At 39.3% G+C, this 23,070-nt stretch overlaps 1 protein-coding gene across 1 annotated transcript in view; it reads left to right on the top strand.

The window, feature by feature from the left end:
- The window catches only part of Cdk14 (cyclin dependent kinase 14), a 534,124-nt gene that overhangs the window by 131,042 nt on the left and 380,012 nt on the right, over positions 1-23,070 (top strand). Inside the window, exon 4 of the mRNA XM_021190228.2 lies at positions 13,148-13,242. Within this exon, the coding sequence (XP_021045887.1) occupies positions 13,148-13,242 (95 nt within the window). The remainder of the gene's footprint in view (positions 1-13,147; positions 13,243-23,070) is intronic.

The raw sequence follows: 23,070 nt of genomic DNA, 5'->3' as shown, positions 1-23,070 counted from the left end.
CTCTCTCTCTCTCTCTCTCTCTCTCACACACACACACACACACACACACACACACACCCTCATCCCCTTATTTTAAAAATTCTCACAATTTCTGGTTCTATACAATAATCTTGATTTATAGTTATATTTTCTTTGTCTTTGTTCTAGAATCAGACATATTTCTAAACATCCGTCCATCATTTCAGCACCCCTTCCCCACCCCGACCCCCACCCCCAGGAGAATGATACTTAGGAAACAAGGTCTGATTGCTGCAAGCGTTTTATTGCTACTGGGAACCATGTAAAGTTAATGCATGCCTCCTAATGTAAACATAAACTGTGTGCTTTGAGTATTCATTTATAAGTGTCAATAAAGGAAAGCTTATCAAGAAAGGCTGGGGCCCACCTGTCCGGTGTACATGGTATTTCTCTCTTCTTATGAAGTTTTTTGTTATTATAAATTACTTGAATATACCTTAAAAGGTCAAATATGATAAAATTTAAGCATTGCTAATGTCCTCGGTTTTGAAATCCATCGTATAATTATAGAAACTGGTAGAGTAAAACCAAGCCAGTGGGCAGCACCTCAGATAAGCATACTTTTCCTGAGTGCAGGAGAGCCCGTGGTGAGTGCAGGAGAGCCCATGGTGAGTACAGGAGAGCCCAGGAGCGCAGGGAAGGCTCAGGCCTTTAGGTAGTCTCTAGTCTTTCTTCCAGGACTTCTCTAAAATGACACTTTGGTGCACTTCCTACCCTACCCAGAAACTATTGGAGTAAATTCTGCACAGGGTAGATTCAATAGGTCCAAGGGAATGAGGAGGTTCAGGAATCAGTGGCATGAAGAACTGGCATTAGGTATAGCTGGTGATTTATGGGATAATAAGGAATACACAAAGAGAGAGTTTCCTCTGTTACATTTGTATCTATGGATACATTTACCTAACATTTTAAGCTTACATTAATATGTAGCATTTGATGATGTATTACACGTAATACAGAATACTCATAATACAGAAAGTAGAGTGTACAATGATTAAGTGTCTAACCTTTATTACTCACAATTGCATGTTTTTGTTTTTTTTTTTCATTTGTCCATATCTGGTGGCAAGATTAGTAACCCCATTTCACCCTCCACAGTGATGTTAGTAAGATTTTTTTTTATACCTGGGACAACCATAGGAAATCATGCCCTATGAAAACCTTTGGCATGGCATTCTGTTACTTTTGGAAGCATTTCATGATATAGCAGTGGTTGCTAAATCCAAGAGTACCCTTTTCCCTGATACAGCAGCATTCAGTTGTACCTGCATCTCATCATTATTTCAAAATAATTTGGATTGTCCCTAAGAGTAGAACTTGATGAAGTGTGACAATATACCTCCTGTTATAATGAAGAAATGATTGTTTCTTACACATAGTATTTAAAACAGTAGAAATTGTTTTTAAATGCTACACCTTGGATATAAGTCAGGGGCAGAACACTTGTTAATCATGGATAAAGCCCTGTGTTCAGTCTCTAGTAGTGCACAAAAGCAAAACACAACGCATACACACAAACAACCAGAAACTCAAACCACTGCAAACCTTAATCACACCGTCATTTCATGTGCATGTGTGTTCCTGTGTGTGTAGGTGTGTGCATCAGCATATTTTAGACAGGTGTTTGATAGTCTGTTTCTAATATTTTTCTGAGTGCCTGCGTACTTCAGTAGCAGTAGTATCTAATGCTATGGATACCATGAGCATTCACTAGCCTTTGCTCTCACTGTCTGCCCAGCCTATCAGTACTCCCTTATGAGCTGTAGCTGTTGGGAGTCCCATAGGTAGACTGTCTTAGTGGCTCAGGTTAGAAGGTATTTTATTAATTAGGGCTGACATCTGCTGAGGCTGAACAGAGCTTATTTTTAAAACTTGAATATTTAGGTGGAGTTTCTCCATACATTCTACAAACTACTGCAGATACGCTTCTTTCCATATCATAAAAATCTTCCTACCCTGATAGGTCATGCCAACTCTGGAGAGAGAGGAGGAAGGCATGGGTGAGTCCTCACAGACTCATTCTGGGTAGTGTTCTCTTGGCATCGCTTCCTTTCTGTTGGGAGCGAAAAATCCCCACACAGAACCAAACCTCCTTGTCCTCTTGTTTCCATGTCTGGTATTTGGACCCATACCTTTGTTCAGCCTTTAGATCAGCTTTGTCATTAAGTTGTCTATCAATGAACTGTGAATTGCCTTAGCGGTGTAGCAAAACTACTGAAAGATAAGAGCCTGTTCAGGGGTTCGAGGAAAAACCAACATGACTGGCAGCGAGTGTGGATCTAAGTATTTGTTATGGGATCACAGAGTTCTGATTGACCCCTTCCTTCCCTCCCTGACTCTAATACCCATGCAGCATACAGTACTGCAACAGTTCTTAGTTGTGGTTTTCTTGCAGTTAGTGGTGGTATCTGAGCTTACATGGCTGCCTAACCAAGGCTGTGCATTGAAGACTTGGTCGTTACCCACACCTCATTAGGTAGGATGTAGATAAGGAAAACTAGGTCATGTGACCTTCAAGTGCTATTTTTTGGACAGCCCAACCTGCTTCCTGTTTCTCTCATCTTCCGCTTTCCTTGCTCTTCTTTCCCCTTTCCCTTCCTTTCTCCCTTTCCCTTTCCTTTCTTCTGCCCCAACTCCATCTGCTATGAGGTAAATCAGTCTGATAAGTGCTACTCTCATTTGGAACTGAGCCATCACAGGTCTAAAAGGTGACCATGGAGTCAGGTGGCCATGGACTGAAGACATGAATCTTCTGAGTTGTGACTCTTAGATATGTCGTCAGGAGGTATGGAATGCTGATGACACAGGGGTTCTCCACAGCCTCAGGCCAACAGCCTCTCATCCCTCCTGAGAAGGAGAACTAACCTTCCATCCAGTCGGCATGGAGCTGTGGATGTATCATCGCAATGCACATGCACACTAAGGGCTACCCATGCGTGTTATAATGATGCAGTTTAAACAACCTCCCCTACTTCTACGAATGAGAGTTCAGCCTAATGTAGAGCTAAGCACAATTAATATTTCCCCCATTTAGGTGAAAAATTCAACCCATGGAACTATTTTTACCAGGATAGTAGTAATAAAAGAAAGAGATTTTCATTCCTCATCAATTACATTAATTTTAGTTCTGCCAGTAGCTACAGAATCCTTGATAAGTTTTGCTATTTCTCCAGCCTTACATTCTTCATGTCCACATGGGATATATAACAGAATCAATTTCCCAATGTGTCTATCAGGATTAAATTTAGATAATAAAGACCAAAGGCTGACTAGCAAACCTGTAGTATGTTTGGTATTTGTTACCTCTATTGAGAAATGAAGTGGAGCCGCTAGGGTCCTGCCTCCTGAGTGGCTGGCAGCATGGCCAGTGCGTTTCAGCTGCAGCACCCACACTTTCCATTACCCAGACCAATGTTCCCCTCCAGTGAGCCAGGCAATTGACAGTCCTTTGCACTTCTATTCTGTTTTTGGAAAATGTATTAACATTATCTCATTAAATTCAATGTCTCCATGGAGTGTCTGTTAGCAATTGCACATGAGCCATCTGTATTTCCAAGTCACCATGGCGCTTTCAAGCGTGCACTCTAAGTAGAGAAGCGATAAGAAGAAAACAGTTGTCCCAGAAGGCTGCTTCTGTCCATTCGTGCACCTGAGGTCACAGAGCCAAAGCTAGCGCTCAGAACGACTGCATCTTGGCTTGATCTGTCTTACTTAAACAGGACAGATAATAAAGTTGTCTGAAGAAAGGCAAATGAAATGCTTGGTCTTTAATTTAAAAATAGGACCCCCTCCTTATATAGTATGCTTGGTCTTGTTCATTTGATAGGAGGGGTTTTACTCTTGGCCTCTTTAAGCACTTGGCATTTTGGATTCCTTATTTATGTACATGGTAATTGCACATCAGACTACTACTTTTCCATGCTTAAAATAGGAGACTCACTTGTGAGACTCTAATCCTCAAAGCTCAAACTGTCTCATACATGCCCTGTTCCAAAGAACCATTCTTTCGTAGACGAGAACTGTTTTTAGACAGGAATCACATGCCTCACAGGATTCATCTTATGAAGCCTGTATGATTGATCTGCAAATTATACAGTATTTCCACAAGGTCTATGTATCAGTTCCACAGGGTGAATAACTGATTGTTTTACTGCAAAATGCAGCAAAGTATTAACTGCCAACTGTTAATAGAATATACTTTAGCCACAATGGTTAATATATCCAAATCCATTTAGTTAGAAATATAAACCTACGTGTCATTAGCATCTTCTTTTGCTTGATTTTCTTTCTTGTGAATAAGATGGGGAATTTATTTTATTTTTTTTTAAAGATTAATTTATTTATTATATGGAAGTACACTGTAGCTATCTTCAGACACCCCAGAAGAGGACATCAGATCTCATTATGGATGGTTGTGAGTCACCATGTTGTTGCTGGGATTTGAACTCACGACCTTTGGAAGAACAGTCAGTGCTCTTAACACTGCTGAGCCATCTCTCTAGCCCAGGGAATTTATTTTATAACATGAAAACTTCAACATTTAAAAATTTTTCTCTGTACACTGTGTGTGTGTGTGTGTGTGTGTGTGTGTGTGTGTGTGTGTGAGTGACTGTCTTATTTGAATGCAATTGCATATTCATGGCAGATTATGAAGAGTGAAAGATGACAATGTTTAGTCAGTTATTTGTGCCTCTCCCAAGAGAGGAAAAATAGCCTCCATTCTCCGTTCAGTTTGTGGGGTCCTTGTGTTTTCCTTAGTATGCAGTAGCAGGTAAGCCCCGAGAGACGCGGAGGGATGTTTTCTGCATCTACCTTTTTCTTCATCTAAGATTCATTGTGAAGGGAGCCCAAAGGCAAACGTGAAGACTTTTCCTCTCTGATTTAAAGTGATTTAGAGAGGAACTGTGAACACAATATTTTCTCCAGCGAAGATCATTTTATACTAAGTTTAATATAGGTTTGACAATTTCTATTTCGAACTTGGGCTCAGGAGGGTGATGGCGAAGTGCGACTTGCTCAAGCTGTTCCCTGGTGCCGAGAACGTGGGAGAACATAACCCACTCGGGACCAGTCAGGCAGCTCTGCATGCCAATGTCCGTTATATCTTACAGGATTTTTAGGTATATTGTTTGAAGAGGAAAGAAAAGTAAAAAGCTCGTCAGTGTAGTGTGTAATTGAACATACATGGAAATAAAATCTCATTAAAGAGAAAAAAAAAAAAGACTTGGATCTCCTCTGCAACTCCCATCCTCTCTATATTAAAATTCAAAGTATATTCATCTGCCACCAGTCTGTGTATTTTCCTGTGGCCTATATTGTGTCCCCCCCCCAATCTCTATGTTGAATCTCTAAACCACAGTACCGCAGACTCCATTGGAAGAGTGAATGGAGTGGAAATACAGTCATTGGGCTACTTCCTAATTCAGTGTAAGGGTTGTTCTTATGACCCAGGGAGGGGCACTACAGAGGGAACACAGGCCGAGAAGCAGGAGGAAGGAGATTGCCGACCCTGAGCGACCTCCGCAGAGACTGATCCTGCCTCCACTGTCTTGATCTGATGGTGAATTGCGTAGTAATTGGGAGACACCCTTTCTGTTGTTGATGTTACCAAGGCTGCAACATCTGGACACCTCTAACAAATTAATCCATGTCTAACAAACAATGCTTTGTTACCCGTTAGGCTGTTTTCTTAAAATATTGTTAATTGCCAGATTTTGCTATTTCTTTTCCTTGCACTGCATGCTGAATGGGAACAGATTAAGGAGACGAGTTTTGCTTTGAGGAAAAATGTGTTTAATTAAAACTGAGCAGATAGTTTTGGGATAGTCATCTTTCTGGGAGATTCTCCCATTTATACATCCAGACTGGAGTAAATGATGCTGGAAGTGTTGCACAGCCCCAGTTATTTCTGATTTCTCCGAAGACAAGAATTCTATTTTGGGTCTGTACTTCATTAAAAATTTAGCGACATGTAACAACGGGGCTTGGTGTGGCTGTGTGGAGTTGTCCTCTCATTGGATGATTTGTTGAAGCAATGGGTTACTATGGTGTTCCGCTCTGTGGCAGATGGAGTAATTGATCCTAAGAGCTTCTTGCAGTCTATGCTACTGTCTTCGACATGCTCGTTCTGCCTATAAAGATTGTCAGCCAGCAACTAGAGATAGGCGTGCTTAGTAATTGAGACTGAGATTTTAATTCTCTTTATGTCAATATTACAGGTAAGGAGGAGAGTTTGCCTCACTCTTCTTCTTTAGTATATACATATACTTCAAGTTACTAATCATGTCATACACACTTGGAAAAAGTCCACATCCCAACTGGCAAATTGACTTCTTTTCAATTTCCATCGTCATTGGATTTTTTTTTTTTTTTTTAAAGATAGTGTCTCTCTGTGTAGACCAGAGTGGTTTTGAACTCAGGGACATCTGCCTGCTTCTGCCTCCTAAGTGCTAGAATTATAGATGTGTAATACCACATCCTACTTCCGTCATTGTTATTTTTATTTTTATTTTATTTTTTTATTTTTTTTAAAAAGATTTTACTTATTTCATGTATGTAAGTACACTGTCATTGTCTTTAGACACACCAGAAGAGGGCATCGGATTCCCAGTACAGAAGGTTGGGAGCCAGCATGGGGTTGCTGGGAATTAAACTCAGTGTTCTTAACAGCTGAGCCATCTCTCCAGCCCTCACTGTTATTTTTAGTGAGACTGCTTTAAACTTGTAAATTATACAGAGCTGACACCTTGAGGTGACATTGAGATGGTCTGATTAAACAAAGGATGGCTTTTTATTATTAGGTGTTCTGAGTCCTTACTTTTATTATCTATTTATTTAACATAAAGTCACAGGTTTCGTTATGATGGTTTCCTTTTCTCCCTCCTCCCACAGCTTAAGCCAGTCTGCTTTTGTGTGTGTCACGTGGTGAATCTACTCTCTCTCTCCACACCCTTCCTGAGAACCTGTTTTCCCCTCTCATAGCCCCTTTCTAGTCTCATCCCCTTGACCTGCACTCACGCCCACATAAATCTACATATCTAAATCTTAGGGGCTAGGTTCTGCATAGGAAAGAGTATGTGGTTTTGTCTTTTGAGATCGGATCAACTCCATTAATGTAATAATTTCCAGATCCGTCAACTGATCTTTCTTCTTGGATGTATGAAGTGTCATTGTATATATGTTCCTCATTTCTTCCTGTTTATCAGTCGTTGGATATCTATGTTATTGTGTTTTCTTGCTACTGTAAGTAGAGAAACATTGAGCATGCTCATCCTCTGGTTAAGCACCCTCAACCTTTGGATGTGGGTACAGATATAGATATTTAGAAGGTACTTTGAATCTATGCCAATTTTGCTAAGTAGAAGTAGGTTTCGCCCCTTCCTGGGGCCTGAGTCATCTTCAGTCAGCATTTTTTTTGACCAGATTTATAGCATTGGGCCTGGATTTTTCTCCTGTGGAGTACCATCAAATCCAACCAGGAAGCTGTTGGCTATCCGCAGGAGAGTTGTGCCCCTATTGTAGCAGTGGGTACACCTTGTCTGACAGGTTGAATTTGTGGTTCCCAGAGTCCCTACCTGGGGAAGATCACCAGTGCTCTTTTGCTCCCCTAACAGATGGGAGAGGGAAGAGGGAGCATCCTCCAGCACTTTCCAGCCTTCCTGAAAGCTACCCAGCAGAGAGGGGGCTTTCCTTTGGATTTTGCATCCAGAACTTGTGATGTCTTTAGCAGTAGGATCTCCCTTCCTCAGGTTTTTGTGGGCAGCCAAGAGGAATGCCATGAGCCTGCATCCCACACTTGGTAGTAGGGATTTTGTTTAGTTTTCCCATTGCTTCTGAGACTGGCAATGTATAGTCTTGGACAATATTTGCTGAATCTTTGATGCTTTTTAATTTTTTAATTTGATGTTTTTTACTATGCTACCAGATAGTAGGGTTCCTTAGGGCTTTTCACACCTCCCTTGTTCTGACTGTTCCTCTCCCATTCTCTTGTCTCCCCACCACTCCCTGTTTGAACCCCTCTGCCCCCAGTTTCCCACTCTTTCCACATTCATTTATGTGCTAATTTGCTAATGTCCCTCTTCCTTTTAGTTTCCCTGTCCCTGTCCAGTGTCTCCTTTCTAGATTTCTGGTTTCTGGGGGTGCTCCACATTAAACACATGAAACTGAGGAGCAGAAGCTAGGCAACACACATGGGAGAGAACATGCTGTGTCTGTCCTTTTGGACCTTGGTCACTTCCCTCAGTATAAAACTTTCAAGCTCCACCAACTTTCCTGCAATTCCATCATTTCATTTTTGTTTATAGCTATATAGAATTCCGTTTTGTATGTATACTCTATTTTCTTCACCCCTTCATCTGTTGATGGACCTCATTAACAAATGGTGCAAGGAACACTGGATATCAATATGTAAAGAATGAAACTAAGTCCTTATATCTGACCCAGAATGAGACTCTACAAATGGATCAAAGACCTCTGGATATGACCCAATACCTTGAAACTGCTAGAGAAAAAAGTAGGGGCTACACTTCAACATATAGGCAGAGGTAAGGATATTCTGACCCTAGTACTTCTGTAAATGAGACCAGCAGTCCACACAATGGATTTCATGAAACTAAAAAGCTTCTATAAAGTAGAGAAAACTGTTGATCGAGTGAAGAGACAGCTCACAGAATAGAGGAAAACAAATATTTGCCAGGTACCCATCTGATAGAGGGCTAGTAACAACAACAACAACAACAACAACAACAACAACAAACCCCCACAAAACTATACTTCAAGAAAATGAGCCAATGCAACCCTGTAGGTGGAATAACAATATGAACTAACCAGTACCCCCGAGCTCGTGTCTCTAGCTGCATATGTAGCTGAAGATGGCTTAATCGGCCATCATTGGGAAGAGAGGCCCCTTGGTCTTGCAAACTTTATATGACCCAGCACAGGGGAATTCCAGGGCCAAGAAGTGGGAGTTGGGGGGTAGGGGAGCAGGGGCGGGGGGAGGGTATAGGGAACTTTGGGGATAGCATTTGAAATGTAAATAAAGAAAATATCTAATAAAAAAAAGCCAAAAAAAAAAAAACCCCAAAAAGAAAACGAGCCAAGTAATAAAAAAAATGGGCTATGAAACTAAACAGAGTCCTCAAAAGAAGAAATAGGAAACTTGAAAATATATTTAACATTCTTAACCATCACAAAATTTCATATAGAAGTCCTTGTGGATGACGTTTCACCCGAGTCTGAATTCCCATTGTCAAGGATACAAATACTGTAAGTGTTGGTCTGGATGTAGCCATTGGAGAAACCACTCTAGTGGTTTCTCAAAAATCTGCAAACAGAACTATTGTGTAACCCAGTTATATCATTCCAGGGCAGGTCCTAAGTAATTCATCCTATTTCAGAGGCTTTGTGCAGATATGTTTGGGAAACCTTACTCACAATATCTGGGAAACAGGGCTGTGGTTCTTTGTCCTGTTTATTAACTGACAACCTTTGTGGTTAATTTCTGCAGTTCTTTACATAAACTAGGCTGGAACTCTGTGGCGATTGCTTTCTTTGCTTGCAAAGTCTTTTAAAAATTTCCTTCAAACTGTTGAATTTTGTTGTTATTTCCTAAGTTAGCCATCCAATTCAAAAAGTTCTGGCATCTGCCTGTATCTTGAAGTGTTGTTGTTTTTTTTTTTTTTTTTTTTCTTCTTAGCATTGTAAACATTTCAGGTTTCAAATGAAAGTTTTTGATGTGTTTTGAATTGATTTTTGTACAAGATGAGAAGTGGGGATTTAATTTCGTTGCTTGGATAAGCAGTTTCCACAGCACTATTCGTTAACACCCAACAAAACAAACAAACAAACAAACAATTTTGTTACATGTAGCCAATCTGGTTTTGTCTGATTGAACAGAATGAGATTTTGTTAAGGAAGCAAGTTGAGAGCTTACTTGCACGCGGCTGATTTCCAGTCTTAATAATGTTCCGGTACACACAAACAGACTATACAACTCCATTATAAACACAAACATTTGAAGGATTTCCCTCCTTTATTTTCAGATACCGTCTTATTGTGTTTTTGAATCTTCTTGACAGCATACTGTTGAGTCCTCACACTGCACAAGTCTGTGAACTTTCATCTGCCAAAGATGGTCCATTCATGTTTATTGTAATGTTTGATATTTTTTGAGAATTTCTTCTCTAACTTCCCTCTTTACCTTCCTACTTTCTTCCTTGGATTTTCCTTCCATTCCTCTATTTATTTAAGACATGTACATCTAACTTTTAAAAATGTAGCAAATGCTTTTGAAGATGTAAGAAAAATTTTGTGACTTTGGAGTTAGTGTCTGCTCTCTGTTCTGAATACTTCTTGAAGTCTTAACATGATTGTCTGTTCTCCTTGCTTTCTTGCCCTTCTTCCCCTATTCCAGCCAGGCCTAATGTTGAAGTACTGTGGAATTTAATTCCTTAATATATTTGACTCAGGTGCTAAAAGTTGCACTCTCTTTTTACATTTCTATGCAGAAACAGGCTGTCTTTACTTGGAAATTCTGGAGAGAATGCTTAAACCTGAGTTTATTCCTGTTTCAACTATGTTTTCTCCCACTCAATACCCATTAAATGTTTTATTATACTGCTTCAATATTGATCATGCAATAACGTCAAAGCCATTCCTGCCTTTGCACTTCACCTCTGTTTGCAGAGTTATAGCTCCTCTCACTGTTAAACTCTAGGCTTCTCTTTCATCGGTTCATCTTTCATGATTGTGTGAATTGATTTGTGAGTTTAGAATTTGTACTCATGTTTTTAGTTGAGAACCACCATCAGCTTATTATATTTCTGTCACTTGTTTCTGTTAATGGCATCAAAAGGCCATGATGTCATTTTATTTTAACTAAAAAGTCATGGTTATAACATTAGGCATAATTGCATTTTCCTGATGACTAAGGGTTCTGAATACTTTTTCTACATTGCCCTTTCTATAGATGCTGGCTACCCGTGTCTTTGCTTTGTACTTGTAGCCTGACGGTCACACTCTCACCTGTCTTTCATGTTTTAATAACATTGTCTCCTTTTACCTTTCTTGGGAAGACATAGTGTTCTTCCTGTGTTGAGCGGTCTGATGTATACTTCGAGGTTTCTGCTATTTTAATCTAATTATTTTCTTTTTAATTTTGGGACTTTTCTCTGAAAATTTATTCCTAATTATTCAAGATTCCTCAAAGTATCTGATTAGATCATTTCTTTCTTTGTGGTCATGACTTGTTAGGTTTTCTAAAAATGTATTTTTAGTCACAGTGTTACACTTGGAGTGGAGAGGAGACTAGAGAATATATTTGTTACTTTCCTTTAAAATTTCTTGTTACCGTTGGCATACAGGTAATGGATGTCATTGTGACATTTCATTATTTGTATCATTGTGCTTTCTTTTAGTCAACCTCCCTACCACTCTGCCCTATAATCTCAATGTATAAATTTCTCCGTGTGTGTGTGTGTGTGTGTGTGTGTGTGTGTGTGTGTGTATGTGTGTGTGTGTTTTCTCCCCTGTGCTTTCCTGGGTGTGTATAACCAAATCTAGATTCTGCATATGAGGAAAAACATGTGATATAGTATTTTTCCTCCTTTTTGTCTCCCCCAAGTTATCCTCTTCTGCCTCATCATAGGCTCTCTTCTACTTTCATGATACTGTATATGTTTTATACATGGGCTTATACACACACACACACACACACACATGTGTGTGTGTTCATATATGAGACAAACCATCATTCTTGTATTTTTGAGTCTGGTTTGTGTTGCTTATGTTATTGTTATTTGTATATCATTTAAAGAATCATATTAATGGTAATCTCTATCAATGTTCCTGAAGATGCTATGATTTTCAGCTTCTTTATGACTGAATAAAAATTCATTGTGTTTATGAACCAGAGTTTTATCAAGTTAATCTTTTGATGATGATGTAGGTGGGTTGCATATATGAATTGTGAGTTCATCATTTCCATAGTAAGGTTACACCGCTAACAGCAGTGTGTAGGTCGCTTTAGCTCATATTCTTGTCAGCAATTTTTGTCTTTCATGTGTTAGGCATTTTCATCAGGGTGAGACAGCATCTCTGCATTGCTTTAATTTGTGTTTCCTGAAAGCTAAGGATGTTGAACAGTTTCTAAATACCTATTGGTCATTTGTATTTATTTACCTATTTATTGATTAGATGACTTTTCGTGTTTAATTTTTGATGCCTTCCTTTATTGTCTATGTTAATCCTCTATCACGTATACGTTTAGCAAAGACGTTCCCCCATTTTGTTAGCTGTCTCCTATTCTGATGCTTGTTTCCTTTGTAGGGCAGATGTTCACCGATTTCATGTAATCTCATTTGTCAGTCCTTAATATTTTTTCTGACCTATTAGAATGCAAGATTAGGATGATCCATTATCTCTGAATGATGGATCCTTATCTATTTGATTTTCTGTTTAAATATGTTGGACGAATATTTTTAAGACTAAATATTATACAGTCATGCTTTACTATAAGAGTAACATTGGATTCTGAGTTTTATCATTTGTATAATTTCTGTTGTAACTACAGCTTTGTTATAACTAGGAAGCCGTAAATAAGATGGCCATTCTAATAAAACTTTACGGATTATACAATGTTATTTTTATACAGTTTTCATATATTACAATTTTTTCTTTATTTGGTCCCTCCCCAACTATTGAAACAAGGAAGGCAACAATTATTCTATGTCCGTAGGTTGTATAAAAACATGAGGTATGTACGTTTGACCGGTGTATATCATTTATTGATCTCTAATTTAGAATATGTCATAATATGGAAAATGCTCACAACACACTGAATGTGTGAACACAGATCATAAAACATAATATATATTGAACATGAAGACATCTATATGAAAAAGCAGTTGCCAGTACAGCAGCCTTGGGGGAATGCTATGTCAAAATCTTCTTAGCTCTCCCTTGGTTCAATTATGGGTAAATTTGATTCTACATGTGTTTGTTTGTATTTTCTGAATTTGCACTATGACTGTTGATTGCATTGTTTAAAAAATATTCTTATATTGAAAAGTTATTTATCCAGTGTATTGTTACATTGATACAATCTTTTGTTTTCCCTCTGTTTCTTGTTTAGCCAACAAGTCCCAAATTTGGAAAAGCTGACTCATACGAAAAACTGGAAAAACTAGGGGAAGGATCTTATGCAACAGTATACAAAGGGAAAAGCAAGTAAGTTAAATGTTTTCAGGAATGCAGCCTATGTGCAGTGTATCTGTTGTCAATGTTAAATAACAGTATATGTAAACAACCAACTTTACTGCATAGTAGATTTTCCTGCTGTTTGGTTTCCCAACTGCTGGAAGCTTGCTAGGAGGAGTCTAGAAGCTTGTGGAAGTGCTTTTCTTTCTGGCAGGTTTCCTGTGGACATCTCTGGTTCATCCTAACTTTGCTTACTTTTTCTAAATGGAGCAAGAACACTCAAATGGGAGTTATTTTCCAGGTTAATGAAGTAATTAATTCCTCATGGTGCTTTAGTATATGTTAGTCTTAATTATTATTAATTAACTAGTATATATTCTTTCATTTTTCCTTTTATTAAAATAGATTCTTTTCTCACACTGATTATAGTGTCTCCCCCCTCCCCCACCCACCTCTCTCAGTTCCTCCCTACCTGCCCTGCCCTTGGGATCTACCCCCTTCCTATACCTCATTAGAAAAAACAGACTTCTTAGAGGTCACAGCCAAATGAGACAAAAGGTGATGTGATTCTATCATATCAAAGTTAGACAAGGCAACTCCACAGAGAGAGAAGTGTCTCGAGAACAGACACAAGAGCAGAGACCCAGTCATTTGCACACTAAAGTTCTCATAAAAACACTAAATGGGAAGCCATAATATATCTGCAGAGGACCTGGCGCAGACCCATGTGTAGGCCCTGTGCCTGCTCCTTCAGTCTCTGTAAGTTCATGTGTTGATTCAGAAGGCCTCAGGATCCTGGTGTCCTCCATGCCCTTACACTCTTTCTGCCTCCTCTTCCATGGTTCTCTGAGATCTCAGGGGAGGGAAGGATTTGATGGAGACATTCCATTTAGACTCTCTCTCCGAGTAATGGCTGGCTGTGGGCCTCTTCATCTCTTCCCTTCTGCTGCAGGAGGATGCTCTTCTGATGATGACTGGAGAAGGCACTGGGAGTTATTTTGTTGATACTTTTTTAAAAGGCCTACTTTGACCCTAGGTGTCTGGGCTATCTAATCTCTGGTTTGTGGTCACCTAAGCGGTGGGAGAGATGGGGTCTGGCTCGTGGCGAATTAGGCCTTAAGTCAAATCAGACATTGGTTGGCTACTCCAATATGTTCTGTGACACCGTTGCCCTAGCATGTCTTGCAGTCAGGACAGATTGTAGGCCAAAGGTTTTATGGCTGAGTAGGTGTTTTATGTTTCTCTTTTGCTAATCGGCAGAGTACCTTCCTTCATCAAAGTCACTAGAATGTTGGGGTGAAGGCTCCATCTAGGCATCAGCTGGAGTTCTCCATGTTCAATGTGGGTGCTGTACTTGGCAGTGGTGCCCCATGGTCAGTTTGTAGAGGGCAACTCTTTATTTTAGCATCAGCCTGGGTTGTTTGGGGATTGTCATGGGTCCCCCCTTGGCCAACAATTCCATTGAATGCAACCATTCCCAGAATTGAAACCCTTGTTTGATGACCGGATATGTTCAGCTGAGACTCCATATCTCCATTAACAGGAGGCCTCATTAGGATTATCATACATCTTAGGAAGCTTACCCTGCAGTAGATTTCCATAGCCTCCTCAAATGGCCCTCAGTTTCAGCTGTTTCTCCATGAATTCTGTCCTTCTCTCCTACCTCTCTTCCTCCTCATTTCCCGCTACTCCTGTTCTAGTCCCCATGTCCCTGAGCCCACCTGTCAAATCTATTCTAGTTCTGCCTCTCAGGGACATCCATGTGTGCACCCTAGACCCTGGGTCTCTGGCTTGTAGCTTGGTTATCATTTATGTAATGGCTAATATACATATGTAAGCAAATGCATACCATATTTCCCTTTCTGGGTCTGGGTTACCTTACTCAGAATGACTGTTTTCTACTTCCATCCATTTGCGTGCAACTTTTATGATATCTTTTTTAAAAAACAAAACAAAACTGATGAGTAATAATCCATTCTGTAAATATAGCGTATTTTCTTTCTCCTTTTTTTTTTTTTTTGCCAAGGGACATCTAGGTTTTAGAAAACGTTTAACTGATCTATATTCAAACATATTATCATTTTTGACATCCTTATGATAAATATTTTTGCAAATAATTTAGTTTAAGACCCTCCGCTATTATTTTCTTTCTTTCTCCTTGTCTACTTCGGCATAACGTAGTATATACTTTCATACAGAGGCATACCTCCTTCCCTATTTCCCGAATTCTCCCCCTCCCATTACTATCCTGAGATCAAAGGAGAGATTTTGACTTTTTTTGTACTTTATTAGGATAACTTACAAGAGTTTAGGTAACAGATTTTTTTTTTCTTCACCAAACCTCACCTCACCCCAGATTAGGTAACTCCTGAAAGCTGCCTGCCTGAATGTCTCTCACAGTCTTGCAGTCAGTGGGAAGGTAAGATCCTTCTCTGCCTTAGAACTATTTACAGATTTTATGACCCTTTGGAGGAGGCTTGGGAAACATTTTTTTTTTTTTTAGCTTGAGGAACTTCTGAAGACTTATAGTAATTGAATGCCCCAAGTCTCATGAACCCGCCTCTCCATCCAGAAGAGAATGTTTCAGTTTGGATGCATTTTCTGCACAAAGATTAGTGACTGGATAATCATACCGTTATTCTATCAGAGATCAAAGGATCCTTTTAGTGATTTTACATTAGAATTTTTTCTGTTTTATTTTATTGAAAAATAACTTTGTATATATTCTGATTATGTTTTCTCCACCCCCTACTCCTCTCAAGTCTACACCTCCTCTCCTGTTAAGATCCACTCCCTTCCTGTCTCTCACCAGAAAACAAAGAGGCTTCTCAAAGATAATGATAAAATAAAGTATAATAAGATAAACAAAAATAAACACACTGGAATAGAACAAAACAAACAGAAGAAAAAGAGCCTATGAAAAGGCATCAGAAACAGATATAGGCACAGAGACCCATCCATCATCACTCGGGAATCCAGTAAAAACTCCACATTCGAAGCTATAATAGATGCACAAGAACCTAGAGAAAAAAAACAAAAAAACAAAAAAACAAAAAAACAAAAACAAAAAAAAAAAACAAGAAAAAGGATTTAAAAGGTTAAAATTAAAAAGAAAACCAGAGGAGGGGGTGAGATACAGGCTCCTCCACAGAGGCCTCTGAGTTTGTTGTCTCCTCCTCGCCATCTCCTGTTGAGCATCAGGCCCAGTCTTCAGAGTACTTTGTCTTCCCAGTGAGACTCCCTTGGAGAAAACGAATTTTTCATTTGCAAGTGGTCTTCACTGGGGATGCTTCTGGGTTAGGGATGGGGCCATGCATCCTCTTCTCCTTTCAGCTCTAGGACCCTACCCGGTGCAGACCCACGCAGGCCCTGTGTATGCCGCCTCAGTCTCTGTGAGTTCATATGTGTATGCATGTCTTGTTGGCTCAGAGGGCCTCACTTTCCATCCCCTTCAGGATCTTACACCTTTTCTGCCTCCTTTTCTCTGGAGTTCCCTGATCCCTGAGAGAGATGGAGATTTCCAGTTTACGATAAAGTGTTCCAATGTGTCTCACATTCTGCAAAATGTCTGCATTTGTTTCCATCTGCTGCAGGAGGATGCCACTCTGTGATGACTAGATGAGGCACTGATCTACGAGTTTAGCAGAATGTCATTAGGAGTCATTTTATTGATACTTAATTTTTCTTTTTAAAGAACTGTGGTATTTAGTTTTAGCCTTGGTGTCTGGGCAAGCTAATCTCTGGTTCTTGGTCACAAAAGAAGTGTCCAGCGTGGTTTGTATCTCCTGGTGTGGGCCCTCATTCAAATCAGATATTGATTGGTTACTCCCACACAGTTTGTGCCACGATTGCGTTAGCACATCTTGCAGACAGGGCATCATGTGGAGACTGGAGATTTGTAGCTGGGTTGATGTTTACATTTTCTCCTTTGGCAGTGTGTGCATGCAGTACCTTCCTATACCAAGACTAGAGCGTAGTCATGAATGCTCTAGGTAGGCACCAGATAGAGCTCTCCGTGTTCAATGAGTTGTGTAGGTGTTGTCTTTAGGAATGAGGGCTTGCTGTCAGTTTGTGGAGATTAACCTGTAATTTCTGTCTTGGCAACAGCCTGGGTCATATAGGGATTCCCATGGGATCCCTTTGGTTAACAACTCAATTATATTTAACTCATTCCCAGCACTAGAAGTTTCAATGGATGAGAAGAGATGGACTGTTAGAGCTGTGTTTTGCCCATTACTTAGTGATTTCATTTAGATCACTTTCACTTAAGTATATATATATTTTAGAAATCTACTGTATTAGGGTTCAACACTCTTTCTCACATAGCCCTGAATTGTAGCTATCTTTCCCTGTATTTTCTCTCCCATCCCCCTCACCCCTGCCCTTCCCTGCTTATTCCAGCACCCCTGTTGCCCATCCATAAATGTAGCGTGTAATTATTAAAAAAAAAATAACCCACACTAAAGCTGGCAACGCTGTCTCCCCTCCACCATGGGAAGCTGCAAGCCGAGGTCTTCCCAGGTTCTCTCAGTTAGCCTGCCTCCGAACCACTCCATACCCAAGCTATCCTACCCCTGCAGTAGCCTGGTGAGACTGGCCACCACTGGTGAGACTGGCCACCACTGGCTCTAAACCCCTAACCCTGTAAAATGAAAACTCCAGAGGTGTGTAATTTATCAGCCAGATTTATAACAGTAAATCTTCAACTCCCAAAATGCCCCCACAAAGAACTCAAAACTCAGTTGATATAAATACAAGCTACACTCCTAGACGGGGCAAATATTCCCTACCTTGCTCCATTGCCCTTCTATGATAGCCTTAGCTACCTGTGGCTTTCAGACCACGTGGATCTGCTTTATCTTCTTCCTCCATCTCCTCTCCGTCCTTCTCTCTGTCTCTCCCTGTTTCTCTCTTCTCTCTAAAACTTTCAGCTCCACCCCCTCCTTCCACTGCCCAATCACAGGCTCTAGACTTATCTGACTAACTAAGATTTCACCTGACCTCACCTGAGTACGGGCAGTCTTTTTGAGGGGGCAGAAAAAAAAAAAAAAAACAGACAGCAATCCATAACATAAATATTTATTTTATTTCCCTTTCCTAATGAAATTTATTTACTCCCCTTAGTCCCTTATTCTATACCTTCCTCTGTGGTTCTATGGATTGTAGCATGATTTTCATTGACTTAATAGCTAATGTCCATGTATAAGTGAATACATACTATATTTTTTGGGGGGGGGGGACTGTGTTACCTCACTTAGGATTTTTTTCTAGTTCCATCCATTTACTTGAAAATATCATGACTTCATTCTTTTGATGGCTAAGTAATATTCTGTTATGTATATGTACATTTTCTTATCCATTCTTCTGTTGAGGGACATTTAGGGTGGTTTCAGATTTCTGGCTATTACAGAGTAGAGCTGAATTGGTTGAACAAGTGTGTGGTAGGATGAAGCATCCTTTGGGTGTATGACCAAAAGTTACATAACTGGATCTTGAAGCAATTCAACTCTCATCTTCCTGAGGAACTGCAATACTTACTTACATAGTAGCTGAACAGGTTTTCACTCTAATGGATCCTGAAGTAATTCCAGTCTCATCTTCCTGAGGAATGGCAATACCGATTTCCATAGTGGCTGTACACATTCTCACTACCACCAGCAATGGATGAGTGTTTCCCTTGTTGGTATCAGGAATTGGCTTTGGTTGTTGGTCACCTCTGAATCCAGTGATGACATTGATGTCACCTGCACATCTGTTGCCATGGCAATCACCATGCATTCCCAGTGTCCATCTGGTTTACCTCCCACCTTTATCTGTAAGCGGTTACTTATGTCATAGCCTCAGCCTAAATAAAAGGCAGACCCTCCTGATCTTTGCTCTCTCTTTTCTTTCTTTTCTCCCTTCATCTTTGTCACCCCCTTTTGCCCCCATCTCCCACAATAAACCTCTCTCACATGGATCTGTATTGGCCTGTGTGGTCTGTCTGGACATGAGCTGTGATTCTATACCCGAATCCATATCCTTGCTGTGTTAGTGAGCTGTCACTTGGGTTATTGTTTGTAGCCATTTTGATGGACATAACGTGAAATCTGAAAGTAGTTCTGATTTGCAGTTTTCTGAAGGCTAAGGTTGAACATTTCTTCAAGTATTTCTCAGCCATTTACATTTCCCTTTTGAGAATTCTCTGTTTAGATCTATACCCCCATTTTTATTTGTGTTGTTTTCTTAGTATCTGGTTTCTTGAGTCCTTTATTTTGGATATTAGCCTTCTATCAGATATGTAGCTGGTAGAAATAGTTTTCCATTGTGTAGGACACTGAATGAATGATGGTGTCCTTTGCCATATAGATTTCCAGGTTCATAGTGCCTCATTTGTTAACTGTTGATCTTCTTAGTGCCTGTGCTAATGGTGTTCTGTTCAGAAGCCTTTTCCTGTGCTAATGAGTTCAGAGCCATCACTTTTTCTTCTACCTGGCTCAGTGTATGTGGATTCATGCTGCACTCTTTGATCCATTTGGAGTTGAGTTTTGTGCAGGGTGATAAATATAGATCTATTTGGGTTCTTCTACATGCAGGCACTCTGTTTGAAAAGCACAATTTGTTGAAGATTCTGTCATTTTCCAGTGTGTCTTTCTGACTTCCTTGTAAAAAAAAATAATAATCAGGTGACCATAGGTGTGTAGATTTGTGTCTGGGTATTCAAATCAAATCCATCGATCAGCATGCCTGTTGTTGTGCCAATACCATGATTTTTAAAAACTACTTTAGCTCTGTACGACAACTAGAAGTTAGCAATTTTGTTGGATTGTTGATAGGAGTGCATTGAATCTGTAGATTGCTTTTAGTAGGATGTACATTTTTACTATATTAATCCTACCAATTCATGAACATGTGAGATCTTTTCAGTTTCTGATATCTTCTTCATGGTCTTCAATGATTTGATTTTTTTTTTCCATAGAAGTCTTTTACTTGCTTGGTTAGGTTAACACAAAACATTTTTAGGCTATTGTAAAAGGTATGTTTCCCTGATTTCTTTCTCAGTTCATTTGTCATATAGGAAGGCTACTGATTTCTGTGAGTTAATTTTGTATCTAATCTACTTTGCTGAATGTGTTTATCACCTTGGGAGTTTCCTATGGGAATTTTTAGGGTCACTTCCATATACTATCATATCATTCTGCCAATAAAGATACTTCGATTTTTTTTCCTTTCCAATTTGTTTCCCCTTTATCTACTTCAATTGTCTTATTGCTTTAGATATTACTTCAAGTTCTATATTGAATAGGTATGGAGAAAGTGGAAAACCTTGTTTTTTCCTGATTTTAAGACAATTGCTATGAGTCGTTCTCCTTAAGTTGATGGTGGTGATGGACTTGCCATAAAGTGCTTTTATTATGTTGAGGTATATACCTTGTTTCTCTAATCTCTACAATACTTTTATAATGAAATCTGTGGAATTTTTTCACCAGCCTTTTCTGCAGCTAAATAAATGATCATGTTTTGTTTTTCCTTCAGTTTGTTTATATGGTTGATTACATTTATTGATTTACATATGTCAAGCCATATCTGCATCTCTGAAGCATACTTGATCATGGTAGATTATGTTTTATTGTGTTCTTAGATTTGGGTTTCAAGTACTTTTTCAAAACATTTGTTTCTATGTTCATAATTCTCTTTCTTTGTTGGGTATTTATGTGGTTTAGAATTCAGAGTAACTGTGGCCTCATAAAATGAACTGGGCTATGTTTCTATATTGTGGCATAATTGAAGAGTATTGGAATTAGTGCTTCTGTGAAAGTCTGATAGAAATCTATGCCAAAACCATTTTTGCCTGGGCTTTCTTGTGTGTGTGTGTGTGTGGGGGGGGAGTTATTGGCTGCTTCTATTTCACTGGGGAGGTTATAGGCCTATTTTAAATTGTTTATCTGTCGTTGATTTAACTTTTGTAGATAGTATTTATTAAGAAAATTATCCTTTTTTTGTAGTTTTCCCAATTTAGTGATAATTTGTGATAGGAATTAATGGAGAAAATGTAATGGAAAACATTCTTTTAGGTCTAATTTGAATAAGTGTGCATGTGCATGTGTCTGTATGTGTGTGTATATGCTCATAGTTTTGCTGAAAGTTTTTTAAGTTAAGAGTAAATATTCCTCATAAAGAGTATGAAGGTAAAGGAATATAGAAATATATTGTTAAAAGTAGTAAATTGTGTTAACTTTGAGAACTGTTAAAGGGCTTTTTTTCTTTTCTTTTCAATATTGAGTGAACTTGACGGCAAATAGAAAACAAATAGAGTCAGAAATCTATATCATTAATGGCAGCTTGGGAGCATGAAGGTTAAAGTAATGCTCTGTACAGTGAAGCTAATGTTTATAGCGTTGTATCCCAAGATTCTTCTTCTTTCCTAAAGAAAATTAGTAATATTCATTATATAAAATGCAGTTGTACATTTCAGCTTAGCACTGTGATGCTGCCTAGCCATTAGAAAGTCATTGTTTGTCATAAACCACGGTACTTCTCTTAGCTCCATTTACCTCTCACAGAGTCCTACACAGTGTCTGCCACCACAGTCTTCTTTCACAAGTCAGCAGTCTTGGTTCATAGTTTCATCACCTTTGTGGGGTCACACAGGTGTTTAGTAGCAACACTTGTTTATCTCATGTCTTTTTGGTTGTGAGACATTTTTTCCCTTATCACTACCCCATCACTTCTTACTTTACATGCATCAAAGCCTTGGGAAGGTTTGATCTTTATTGAACAATCCAGATGGTCCGTCCTTATGCCCTGACTTATTTCAGTTGTGACTGAAACAAAAGCGAACATACCACTTGATGAAGAGGAAGCAGGCACTTAGAACTGCCTGCCCACAAAAGATGTGTTCAACTAAAGTGTAGGTTAATAACTTTATTGAGAATTTAACATGAAGACTTATTTCAAAAATCATAGTGAGTGCTGAACGTTTTCCCATTCATTATTCCTGACTAAAAGAAAGACATTACCAGTACCTTTAGTCTTTACAAAAGTGATTCTGGACAGTTGATAGTTTTCATTCCAGTAGTTTTAAATGGATCTTGTCAACATTTCTGGACAACTTTCAAGCCAGAATTTTGTTTCCTCCACCAGGAGATGGAAAGCATTGCCCACTCACCTGACTTAAGAGGTGATGGGCTGCTTCGGCTCCACTCCTTCCGCTTGGTAGGCTCTGGAGAAGACAAGAGCTTCCTAATTGTCTTGCAGCAGAATGTGAAAGTTGAGTTTGTTTGGTGTGTCCTCAGAGTGCTACATAATGAAAGGAGCCTTTTAAACCCCGACTGCTTGTTCTGTACTCCCCAGCACTGCCTCATAAGCATCGGCATCCCTGTATCTCCATCTCTACCTTTGTTTTTCCTAATCATTCTCCCCAGTCTCTTGTTTCTTGCAGATGAGCTGCCTGGACTCAGAGATATCTGTGTTTCTCCGTTTGTGAGGATTTCACACGCATGTTTATTGTATTGATTTCTACATGTCATGTTTAGATTTCACCACCAACCTCAGGGTGGTTGCTGTCTAGGGCTGTCCAAGCAAATTTGATGGCTTAAATATCAGGATTTTGTTGTATTATAGCTCTGGAGCTGGAGGTGAAAGGTCAAAGGGAGGGCAGTTTGTGCCTTTTAAGGACTTCTAAGGGAGGTTCTTTTCCATTCCTCTTTCTAGCCTTGTGTGGGGTGGTGGTGGTGGTCTTGGGGTTCCTCAGTTGTAGATTACTTTCACCAAAGATATTCTACCTTTAATCTTCACAGAGTACAGCAGAACATTGTGCTTGTGTTCTGTTCACTGTTCCCTTTGGATCAAGACTGTTTTATTAATGTCCTTTATAAT

The sequence above is a fragment of the Mus pahari genome, chromosome 2 (genome assembly GCF_900095145.1).
Source record: "Mus pahari chromosome 2, PAHARI_EIJ_v1.1, whole genome shotgun sequence".
NCBI lineage: Eukaryota > Metazoa > Chordata > Mammalia > Rodentia > Muridae > Mus > Mus pahari.
This window is presented reverse-complemented; position numbering and strand designations above follow the sequence as displayed.